The following is a 12,305-nucleotide window of genomic DNA, read 5'->3' on the forward strand; positions in this document are numbered from 1 at the left end:
TCTGGGAGCTGATGTAGAGAACTCTATGGATTGAAAAGAAACTTCTGCTGCTGTTTTATATGTACAGCTTTTCAACCACATTACAAACAACACCAAACTCTTTGCATTCCAGTCTCTGGTTCTCAGACACAATTCATATTGCACCCATCTGGAAAAATGAGTCACTTGGTTTCTGGGGACAAGGAACAGATTTTTATTGTCATTACTTCCTAAAGAGAACTTGAATAAGCAAAAACATCACTCTTCCAGAAATCCCATTACTTTGAAAAACACTACAGAGATACTGTCATAACTTTTACCTCAAAGAAATAAGAAAAGGAACATAATAGAGTACTACAGCACTGATGTGCAATTAGCAATACTTTATTCTTCATTCTGCCTGGTGACTTAAAAAACGTTAAGAAATCTTCCTGAAATAACAAGGTAATTTTTTTTACAAAATTACAATAAATGTTGTGGGTTTGGTTGTTTCGGAAGGTCAGAACCAGACAGAAGGAATCCACTGATAGCACGGAAGTGCAACCATGTGTGCCCCATTTACATTCCTGTTGATAATCTGTCTGAAATTGGTGGTACCACATGTATGTCTACAGCTAGGGATGTAAGTAAGAAAGCCACTGAATTTTATCACCCAGCTGCTCTTCCCCAAAACCCAGACTACCAGTCCTTTCTGCACATGCTCCCCCATCAGTTTCATGGTATGACATAATGCTATGGAACTCACATTCAGTAGTAGCTTATTCATTTTCTATTATTTTATGTTAAATGTCTGCAAAATAAAGATGGAAATTCACCCATCTGTAAAACAGTAACCACAGTGAGGGGAAAATGCAGTGACCTTCCCTAACTTTCTGGCTGCCTACTCACTTCATTCCCAGTCTTCTACTACTAAAAAGAAGTATTTTGCTAGTGATGTAGGGAAGAACCATTCTTACTGAAGAGTGACACCTGAGAAGAACTAGTACTGAACCTCTCAGAAAGCAGAGCTCTGCGCTAGCCAGTTCAACAACCACACAAACTGAAGATCTGTTCTAACAATTTAGGCAATGTTGTTCTAGTTTAGGAGGATACAGAAGAATTAAAAGTTACTGTGTATTGCAATTCAAATTGAATTTTATGCAGCAATACAGGCATGTGCTAACAAAGTTCCCTGAAAATATTCTCTGACTGTTGCTATTGTGAATTTTCATCTCAATGTAAGACAATATTTCATCAGATGTTTTACAGAAAGTTAAGACATGAAATCTGGGCTCTGTGAAGCCTGAAGAATAAATTCTAAGACCTATTCCAATCATCTTCCTTCAAACCTGAGAGAAAAGAGTCAAGTAAATTAAAAAAAAAGAAATGAAGTTATGTTCTTTATAAAATGCTGAAGACCAATACAGGGAAGGGAAGGATAATGGCTACCCAGAATAAACAGACCACCATCTTACTGATCTCCTTAGGTATTTTTATGGCAACAGATAAACTACTTTTAGGAGGAGGACACATGAACACTTCCAGAAAAAATATCTCCAAGCATGTGCCTGTTCTTCTCATTAATGCCTCACCATTTCAGTGCCTGCAAGTAAGTATCTATGTTCATAACCCATTTGATAACTAAATTAAGGATTATGTGCATAGAAAATATGAATCACATCAGAAACCTCTGAATAGCTTGGAAAACATGATTACCCCAACATATTAAAATTTGAAGAGAAAACCCCAGAATGCTTTCAAGCACCTATTATTCATACTATTGTTCTAAAGTGAGACAATGGGATAGACTTACATACCAAGTACGTAAAGAAGTACACCCAGGGCTGCAGTGCCCTCACTGTGGAGCAGATTTTCCATCCCATTAAAACCAGTTCTACAGGCAGAGGCAGCTCCACTCGTGGCTTAATGTGCAATATTTTGTTTAAAAGGCTCTGAATAAATGCTAATAATCCCTTTCACTAACTTCAGTAGCAGTTCAACAGGGCTCCATATTCACAGCAAACACTGTGGTTTCTCTAGGAGGCTAAACATCTAGGAAAAGTAAAATTCTTATTTTTAAAGACAGGCTTGGAAATTCATCTTGGCACCAAGGGATTTTCAAACTTGTTACCTTTTTTCCTTATTCTCTTCAGTTTAGGGGAGAAGTTACATGCTAGAAGAATACCACCACCCACAACATATTTACTGCATATAGTAATAAAAACTTTATCAATCTCTTCTAACCTGACCAACATTACCCATAGCAATGTGAAGGGCTGCCCTTTTCTCTCAAATGCTTACTAAGACTATTATTATTATTGAACCAGTAAACTCAGAGAGAATCCCTCATGTAGGCCATAAGGCTGGAGACATTTTGCAGCCAGTTTGATAGCAAAAAGTCTCTAAACCAATTATTTCTCTAGAAAAAAAATATTTTCCTTATCATTTTTTGTTTGCACTGGCTTTGTCCAAATTGGTAGCCTTCAAATTCACCAAATTTACAAGACAACATCAGATGAGCTTCTATTTCCTTTGCAAAAGCCAATCCCTGAGAAAATACATCAGAAGATGAGGAAACCCAGATATGTATATACTTTTCTCTGAAGTGACCTTGCCTACAAACCTGCAGCAATTGTCAGGTGTGATTTTAAAGAGATCAAAGAATCAAGACTGGAGAATAGTTCCATTATAAATTTATTTTTTGCTAACTAGTGGATGTTTGCAATGATCCATCTCACTCTTTTGTCTCAATGGTTTGCCCGCATTCGATGTTATGAGACATGTACAGACAGAAGATGAACAGGAATAAATCTTCTGCAGCCCCAGTGATGCATTTCAATTCTATAGAATGCAGCCAACTTCTTCCAGAGACTGAGCTGGAAAATGGCAGTTGTTCAAACATAGAACATCTAATTAGCAGATATTAAGCCAGATCGTTAATACTCTTCAGCTGACTCTAAATAAACTACTAGCATCAGTATCTGATGGGGGGATAAATTAAGTTAATATACATCAGGGTTTTTCCTCAGTGTATCACATTTACAAGCACTATACATCTGTAGAAATCTGTATATTCTTCTAGGTCTCAAAACCTGATTGCAATAAAAGGATGCTTAACATGTTTCTTCCTCCATTCACCTCACTCAGCTCTGGACCATGAAATGAGGTGCCCTGGAAATAAATTATGAACATCTGAGCACTCAAAGGCCTTATGCACACCTGCACCACAAATCCCCCCACAAACCTGCATATTATTTGAACTCTGCTCGTATAGCTTCAGCCTGAAGTGCCACAAGAGCTTGACAGTGAAGTCAGTACCAGTCAGTCTGCTCTTCATCAAGTCAAATCAGCATAGTAAGAATTTCAAATATTAAATGCATCAAATTCCAGAAACTATAAGTTTTCCACTAACCAAAGAAAAGTAATTTGGCTGTATTGGTTCAAAGGAAATAAACTTTGGTTACTATTCAAGAGGCCATAATGTGCAGCCTAAAGTACGGAGGGAGGAATAGCTACTCTGACTGGAAAGGCAGGTAGGGATGGGTTCTCAAAGGCCATTCAATAAGTTCAAATTATCAGATGCCTTCTGTTAATGGCCTAATGAAATAAAAGATACAGCAACCTCAGTCCACAGACCTAATTCGGCTAAACTACTAGACAAGTTTAGTACCCAAGAGGCCCTACATAGCGAGATCTTTGCCTGAACACTAAGCATCTCTAATTTAAGCATCTTTCTACAGTTGCTACCTGCAAAACTGGATACACGGGCAAGACATCAACACCGCATGAGTAGGGCTTCATGTTTGTTCACCACACAGACAGTAAGGCGAACATTAGCCATGGCTAAATTTAAACTGGAAGCACATGGTTTTGTCTGCCTCTATCCAAATAAAGTTAGAGGATGGACAAATTACTGCTCTATCTTAAGGTGCAGAACAATACTGCTATGTACCTATTCTTCAATCTCTTATTGAATTCAATAATTAATTAAATTATTCACAGAACATACTGTATATTGTCTGGTATGCAATGTAACAGCTAGATGTTATTAACGGTTAGCAATATCATAAAACAGTGAAAATTAATTACATTTTCACAGAGGAGAAAAGAAATAGCTCTGTGCTCATAAAACAGATCAGTCTTATGCTCAGCTTTGAGAAGGTACCTCCCGCACTGCTCTGGATTGCTGTAGAAACCTGGCAATAATTACAACTACTGTACCAGCTATCCCCAAGACAATTACTCTCAGGCCTAGAAAGCACAGAGGCCAAAGCAAGAAGCAATGATAAATATGCTCCTGTAAAAATACTGTTTTCAGTACCTGATTCTCTATGGCCTTTCTATTTTTTGGATCATTAACAACTGAGAGCTGCAACTCTGCCATCTTTTTCATCTTGCCATCCATGTCAATCTTCTGGAAGAGACTCTTGGTTTGATTTTTCAGCAGCCTAACAGTGTCTTCTTTCCCAAGCTTCTTCGCAAAGAGGGAAGCACAGGCTGAATGTATGGCAGTAACCCAGTTTTCCAGATCTGTCTGGCTTGTCGCCTGTGAAAACAATCAATGGTGCAAATTTATGAGCAGATAACAAAAAAAATAAAATCAGCAGCTCTAGGACATGGGTTCTTGATGGGTTCACTGCCATCTTAGACAGTTAATCACATGAAATAAGCTTTTCTTTAGAACTGTGCAAATAAAGTAAGTGTGAGCTTGTCCTGCACTCTGCCATGATTGTCTCCAACTGTCAGCTTCTGCTTCTTATACCTGCAGAGTCTGAAAGCCCAGGAGCACAACAAAGCTGTATAAGCTGTGGGAAAGATGTGACCTGCATCCTTCATCCCTCCAAATAATTAATACACAAGATTTCAAAGATAAACCTCCACTTCTGCAGGTAATACGATGACAGAGAAGATTTTATATGTAAAGTCTGAAGAGAGGTTATTTGCTTACTTAAAAAGTGCTAAGTTAGTGGAGAGAGGACAGCCAGGTAAAGAAAATGCAATCTGCACAAAGCGTCTCTGGAGATATGTACAAGTGTACCTATGAACCAGTGCAGGCAGTTCCACATAATACTGTTCTTTATGAACATTTCCAGTGATGCACTTAAGCAGCCAAGATATTTAGATTATTTTAGACTTCTTTCTTACATATCTTGCTCGAGCAAACTTTCTTTGTGGCCAGCAGATTCAGTGTTGAGCACATCATTCTGTAAGGGTGGAATGCTAATAGATGTGAAAAAAGTAGACAATAAAGCTGATTTTCTAGAAGCTTGTAATCAGTCAGGTACCAGCAGTGTCTTGCAGATCTGTGATCATTATTGTTTTTGCTTCTGAACCATAATTCACTGAGCCAACTGGTGCAATATCATATACCTGACGTCATATGCACTTAATATTACAATAGTATAGTGCAATAGTGCAATTATGCTATTATTTTTAAGTGAAAAGCACAAACATGATGTATATATTCATGTGTCATGATGTCATATTCATACAGTCATACACATTCATCTGCAGACTCACAAACACATCCTAAACTGGAAACAACCATAAAGTTATGCATGCATCCTGTTACCTGAAATAGGTAGACATCTCCAAAAGAATTGCTCAGACAGAACACATTTTCTTTCTTTGGATGTTCTGGAACCGACTGAACTATACTGTCTTCTGCAAACAGGGCGTATCGAGGCAAACTGCTCTGCTCCATCGAGTTTCTTCCATAGGTTTCATAAAACAGTAGCGTACAACCTTTGCAGTTCAGAGGGACAAAAAAACATAAGGAGAAAATAAGTTCTGGATCTCCCATTTGGGTTCTCTTATATTAATGCTTTTGTGAAATACGACATCCTTCAGAGACAAGGAACATCAGATCTGTTACCTCTCCTGAAATATGTAAAAAGGGAAGATCTTCTAAACTGAAAAGCAGGCGAAGTTAATGACAAATCTGCCATTGAAACGTTGGAACAGACAACTAATAGGGACAAAACAAACATCCATTGACATAAAAAGTAAATCAGGATACCTCAATATGGAAGTGTTCAAGGCCAGGTGGGATGGGGTTTGAGTAATCTGGTCTAGTGAAAGATGCCCCTGCCCATGGCAGAGGAGTTGGACTAGATAACTTTAACTTTAAAGGTCTCTTCCAACTCAAAATATTCTGCGATTCTATCAATAAACTCACTGTAATTAAAATGTTAATGCATGTAGAAGAGATTAACTCCTGCTTAGTTAAATCAGCTTTTGTCTTTCGTTATTAAATGGAACCAACTCTCTCATAACAGCCACTTAAGAAATCTTTGTAATTGTTGAAAAGATTTGCAGAACTTTTTGTCTTCAAACAACATGCTTAGTGAATAAACTTCACAAATTTTAACCAGATTTCCTTGAATCTAACTTCAAACTGGAGACTAAGACAATTCTGAATCATTTAAAACACTTTAAAGAGGCTGAGTTTGAGCATGTTCAGTCTTGTAAATAGTGTCATATCTAAGGTATGAAACTTGCATCCAGAGAACAAACTTCATCCTTGACAATGACAATCCCCAATTTAACAAGAGGAATTACTTCTGGAGGACAGCAGAGGAGACTTGATCCCAGCCCACAGCAGTATGAGTACATTGCCATGTTGTCTTTGGCAGTGAAGTTGGCTCAAGAAGGGCCTGTCCCCTCCATCCCCACCAGCCTTTCTGTCCTGCCTCATGTTATAATCCACTGTCCTCTAAGATGCAGCAATTTGCCTGTTTAAGAGGTCACAGACTGAACTGCACTACAGAAACACAACTACAATTATTACATTATTATTATAAAACACATTTACTATTATGATTACTAAAATACAAATACAGGACACCAGCACTGGTGGTTCAGTGGTAGAATTCTTGCCTGCCGTACAGGAGGCCTGGGTTCCATTCCTGGCCAAATATAGCTGTGAGTTTCTGGCAATGGCTTTAAACTGAAAGAGGGTAGGTTTAGCTTTGATATCAGGACGAATTCTGTACTGCGGGGTCATGAGGCAATGGCACAAATTTCCCAGAGAAGCTGTGGATGCCTCATCCCTGGAAGCATTCCAGGCCAGGCTGGATGGGACTTTGAGTAAGGCTTTTAGTGAAAGGTGTCCCTGCCCATGCCAGAGGGTTTGGAACTAAATGATCTTTAAAATCCCTTCCAACCCAAACCATTCCATGAATGTATGAAAATAATCTAGTTATAAACTAGATTTCTCATTAAATTCTAAGGCTAAACCAATTTCTCTGTGCATCCAGAGAAAATAAGTGAGTAAACCTCACTTCACCCTTGGGAAACAGCAGTTTAATAATAGAGGGTTTGGTGCTTTTTTTCATTTAGAAAATAAATTAATACTATACTATGGATAAAGGTTTAACCTGGAAGAAGTAAGGCCAGATACTACAAACACATTTTGAAAACTGCAGGTAATCAAAGCACTTTGAAAAATCTGAATTCAGGCTAGTGGATTCTCCAGCAAGGCAAGCTTTCTCCAAAAGACATGCTCAAACTGAGGAATTAATTTAGAGAAGACTCATGGCTGCATCACATAGCAAGTCAGACTATGTGATCACTAGTAATCCACGAATATATGACTACTGTATGACCTACATATATTCAGTAGAGGACCTGACATTGAGCCAAAACTGAGATTTTGGGTTGCCTTGCTGATTTTCACGTTGTTGATTTTTCTCTATGTGACACACTGTGTGTGTGTGTATGCAAATACACCTAGGAAATCAATATCAAGGGGACACAGCAAAACCTGAAAAACAGAAATCTCTCTCCTGTGGGTGCTTTTAAACTAGTTAGGTAAAAGCAAACTTCAACCTTTACTTTAATAATTCCCTAACATTTACACTTAATGCTACATTAAAAATCCCAGACACACCATGTAAATTCAAGGGGAGCTTCCTCAAAGGTCAAATCTGAAATGAGAACCAAAATCAAAGGGATTTTTGTTCTTCTGCCTAGTAAGGGGGAAAGCTGATCCTACTAGAGTCTATGTGACACATTTGGTGTGAAAAGGTATGAGCTAGAAGAGACTGCCCTTCATACAGCCAAAGTGTATGAAAAGCGAGATTCATTAGAAGGATTCCATCACATTGTCCAGCATCAATGAATGTGCAACAGCTACAAGAAAAAGGAAAATGTGTATCAGAGGTTACTGGTCAAATAACCTGTTGACTAAAAAGTTGCCAAAGGAAGGAATCCAGTAAATAGAAATGCCTCTATGCTACATAAGTGCATGTTTTCCTATTAGTGTGCAGAGTGTCTAGCAGAATATTTTGACTAAGAGTAAATCCCATAGAGGCCCATGGCAAGCCTCACTTGATCTTCTTTCTGACACTGAAACACTTGGAGTTGGACTGCAGTTGGACTGAAACACAGCAGTTGGAAAAGAAGGACATGGTTTGTTAAACTCTGGATATCAGGCATGGCACTTTTGTCATCATGTGAACATAACGGCAAACAAAACCAAGTCCCCTCTTGTATTCAGCAGCAGCAGCTGAAACATCCAACCACTTCAACTCCTGCATTTTAGAAAAGTGCATATTAAGTTCTATTTTTAACTCCCATATTTACCCTATTTGCTATATCTGAATGTATGTCATATTTTATCCTGAGAGTTTATATGTACATAACTAAAAAATTTTGAAGGGTATGCATGTATGTTCATTTGTATGGCACTCCAAGTATGTATTTGGGTAAAGTTAAGTGATCCCTGGAAGCAGCTAGCTTCATAAGCTCTGTCAGACCCACTGAGTCTGATTACTGTCCAGTATTTTAATCAAAACTTGAACTGAAGAGGGAGGGTAATGGGAAAGCAATTTCCCTCGTTAAAATAAACTAATTAGACAGGACAGATGGAAAAGAGAGTTCCTCTTGTTACAGGGTTACTACTCAAGCTCAGGTCTTGGTGCCCCTGAAAGTAGAGCAGAGGCCTCAGGACATGTATACTTTGAAGTCTGGCAGGTAACCAGACGGTTATAAGCCTTCTGCATATTTATAATTAAACACATCTCAACAGAGTGCAAACAAACATGCTGTTCTCCATTTGCATACGTGGCTATTTTAAGTCACCTTTTAAAATATCTTGGCTATTTCAACTTCAAAAACAAATTAAATACAGATTTATTCAAAACCCTGTATAAGAAGAACCAAAGCAAGCGCCTTGATCTTGATATAGCATATTATGAAAACGGAACTATGCCTTGATATCCAGACAGGCAAGTTTATTTTGGCATCAGACAATAAAGGTAAGAGATCAAGGAAATGAGGAATGTATATTTAAAACAGCTAACAAAGTGGAAGAGACTCTGCACCATTAATGCAGCCATATGACCCATGAAGTAAAATGCACTGCATCTAACACTTATAGTAACTAGAATTTAATACAGCTTTTGACAAAGAATGTTATTATTCCTCTTTTGTAACTCTGAAATTCAAGCAGCAAGAAGAGACATGACTTGTCTGAGGTCACCAATAAGCCGATTTTACAGAAAAAAAAAGAACATGAAGTGTCTAAATTCTTTATCAGAGCCATTTCATCCCAGCAATACACGAAGTACTAGTATATAATGTACTTCAGTTTATAATTTTTATGGGATTGTTTAGAAACTACCTGAATTTTAGAAGAGGCAGATCAAACTCATATTCACTCCATAACACAAACACACACAATAAGAGGGTGGAATTCAGATACTGTTTTTCCCTTTGTATGTACTGCTTGTAAGCATGAATCATGCTATCTGATGATCAGGGTAAGCAATTTAAACTGTTAAGACTGCCTACATTTTGATCCGTTGATAACAGGTCTCTGAATTATGAGGCAGAATTGCCTCATTCTAGTAAGTTTGCTTCTTATAAATCAGCACTATCAAGGACAACATTACCAACACTTGCTGTTTGCTGTTCATTTTTTTTTTCATGTCTACACCCATGCAGAATTTTGAAAAGGGCAACCTGTGGGAAAGTTGTTATTTTCTCTCCTCTAGTCCCAGATATGCTAGGAAATTATTAAGTTTGATCATTTCCTTACTCATTAACTTAGCATTATATTTACTGAAAGGCAAATCCTTTGGATGCAATTCAAAACTAAAAGCCTATGAACTCACCCATTAAATTGCCCTTCCTCTCCACAATAGATGTTATTTTCCATCTCACACTTCCTGAGACCCATACGCTTCTAGCAGCACCCTCTGAGCCATCAGTGCACATGGTGAGCACAGCACTGAACACAGCACTCACAACAGCAGCAGTCCCTTTTCATGGATTACCTTCCCACAGGGCTGTTTGACAACAGGAGTGGCTGGGAGAGATGGGATGCTGGGCATGCCAAAAGCTAGAATGGGTTGGTATTGCAGGGAGCGGGCAAGGTGAAAGACCATCTGGGAAAAAGAGGGAGATTAGCAACCCCTGGGAATGGTCCATAGAAGCTACACCTTGGGCACTGCAGGGCTTTGCCTGCTGCTAATTCAGCCTCCTCTGCCCTGAGCCGCACACTCTTCTGGGTAAATGCTCTGGCACAGGGAGTTCACCTCCCCCCAGGACAGACATGTAACTTCTGTATTTTCCTCAGCTTTGGTTCAATTTGGTCTTTGACCTCAAACATCTAAAAGCATCTTCTAAATCCCCAATTCTGCATGAATACACAAATTGGGAATTCAGACAAAAAAACTCCCAGTATGGTATGAAACACAAGGCCGCACATGCAATACCAATAAGACATTAAGCTCCACCTCAATTCAGTGGGTTATTTAGGCACATGCTCCACCTTAAGTGGTGGGTAGACCTTTTAAAATTGGGTATGACTTTCTGATCCCCTTAAACCTGCTAACAGAAGCCAGCATGCAAGAAAGCTGCTGTGACATGATGGAAGGAACTGCTGCTACCAAGCCAAAGGATCAATGGGCAGTTTACCTTTGAGTGTGACCCAGTACTGCTTCCACTTCCGCCGTGTGACCAGCTCCAGCTTCTTCTCCTTCTGCAGGGTCACCAGGGGTTTGAAGAACAGCCATCCTGCCTTGCGCACTACTCCTTGCTCTTTCTCATACAATAAATCCAGCTGCTCCAAGGAGCTGAGGGACTCACCACTGGAGTCTTCCGTTTCTGATGAGGTCTCTGTATTCTCCAAATTCATCCTGCTCATCTCCAGTTCCCGCATGAAGTTTTCATAAATGTTCTGCCTGAAGGCATTGCTGCTGACTGCATTGGTGGACTCACTTCTCTGGGACAGGACATGGCTGGAGCCAGGTGACCACAGCAAAGTGGAGAACTGCAATGGTGGCAGCGTGTCCGTGGTGAAGTTGTCCATTCTGCTGTCAAAGTATTCACTCCCATCTTTACACTTTGGCTCCTGTGCATAAACAGAATTTATCAGTGATAAGTCACTAGAGCTATTAACAAAGACACACCTCATTTCACAATTAAATTTGTTTTATGTTTAGTCACTGCCAGTTCCTTCACCAAGGGCCACCTCTTTTCACCATTACATCATAGGCTTTGCCTCAACAGCCACTGACACTACCAAGTGTCACCACTGACAGGTTTCTCAGCCATTACACCCCAATCACTAAGTCTGAGCACTTTGGTAATTCTGATACCTACAAGTAATCTCAAATTTCACTAGTAACTACTGAGGTTTCTACTGGCTGAAATTTGAGGTACTCCAGGCTATGACTACATCCTCCAGCTGAAACCTAGGCACCACTGCTTACATGCCTGACTACAAGAAGGAACAGTGTCACAACAACTTCGTTCATTATTAAAGGGTTTTCAATACTTTGGTGGCATCCCATTTGTGCAAGGCAGCTACATTTAGTTTCAGCACAGCAAGGCTCATTTTACTTACTTACACTTTGTATTTGTGATATAAACTGTGCTTAACCAACAGAAAAAAAGGTCAAAAGTTGAGAATATTTTAAGATTGTTAGTATTGACCAATTGACTAAAATCTAACCTAACAGAATGTGTGATTTAGAAAAAGAAAGACATGCTTGCTGACTGGCACAAATCCAGTCTCCAGACTGCAGAGGTCTGTATTTTCTGACTTGCCAGAAACCCCCGCAAGAACTTGATTATCTCATCTAGTACCAGGAGGCATTTCTCCTAAATTGCACTATGCAACTTCATCCCTTGGATTGAGAGGGTTGGCAATTTTATTTGAAATACTCAGGTCTGATGGTATGACTTCAACTTTGCCTTTGATATCACAGAATTAATCAGGTTGAAAAAGACATCTGAGCTCATTAAATCCAACCTATGACTGACCACCATGGCAACTAGGCCATGGCACTAAGTGCCATATGTCCAGTCTTTCTTAAACACCTCTAGGGATGGTGATT

General features: G+C 39.1%; 1 protein-coding gene across 1 annotated transcript in view; it reads right to left on the reverse strand.

Annotated features, from left to right (window-relative positions):
* LOC103803228 (T-lymphoma invasion and metastasis-inducing protein 2-like) overlaps nt 1-11,317 on the reverse strand; it is a gene marked incomplete at its 5' end in the record, with an annotated part of 55,821 nt that extends 44,504 nt beyond the window's left edge. Inside the window, 3 exons of the mRNA XM_009075771.1 lie at nt 4,280-4,504; nt 5,531-5,703; nt 10,882-11,317. Of these exons, the coding sequence (XP_009074019.1) occupies nt 4,280-4,504; nt 5,531-5,703; nt 10,882-11,317 (834 nt within the window). The remainder of the gene's footprint in view (nt 1-4,279; nt 4,505-5,530; nt 5,704-10,881) is intronic.
* Nucleotides 11,318-12,305: the final 988 nt, after the last annotated feature.

Source organism: Acanthisitta chloris, unplaced genomic scaffold, assembly GCF_000695815.1.
Source record: "Acanthisitta chloris isolate BGI_N310 unplaced genomic scaffold, ASM69581v1 scaffold15015, whole genome shotgun sequence".
NCBI lineage: Eukaryota > Metazoa > Chordata > Aves > Passeriformes > Acanthisittidae > Acanthisitta > Acanthisitta chloris.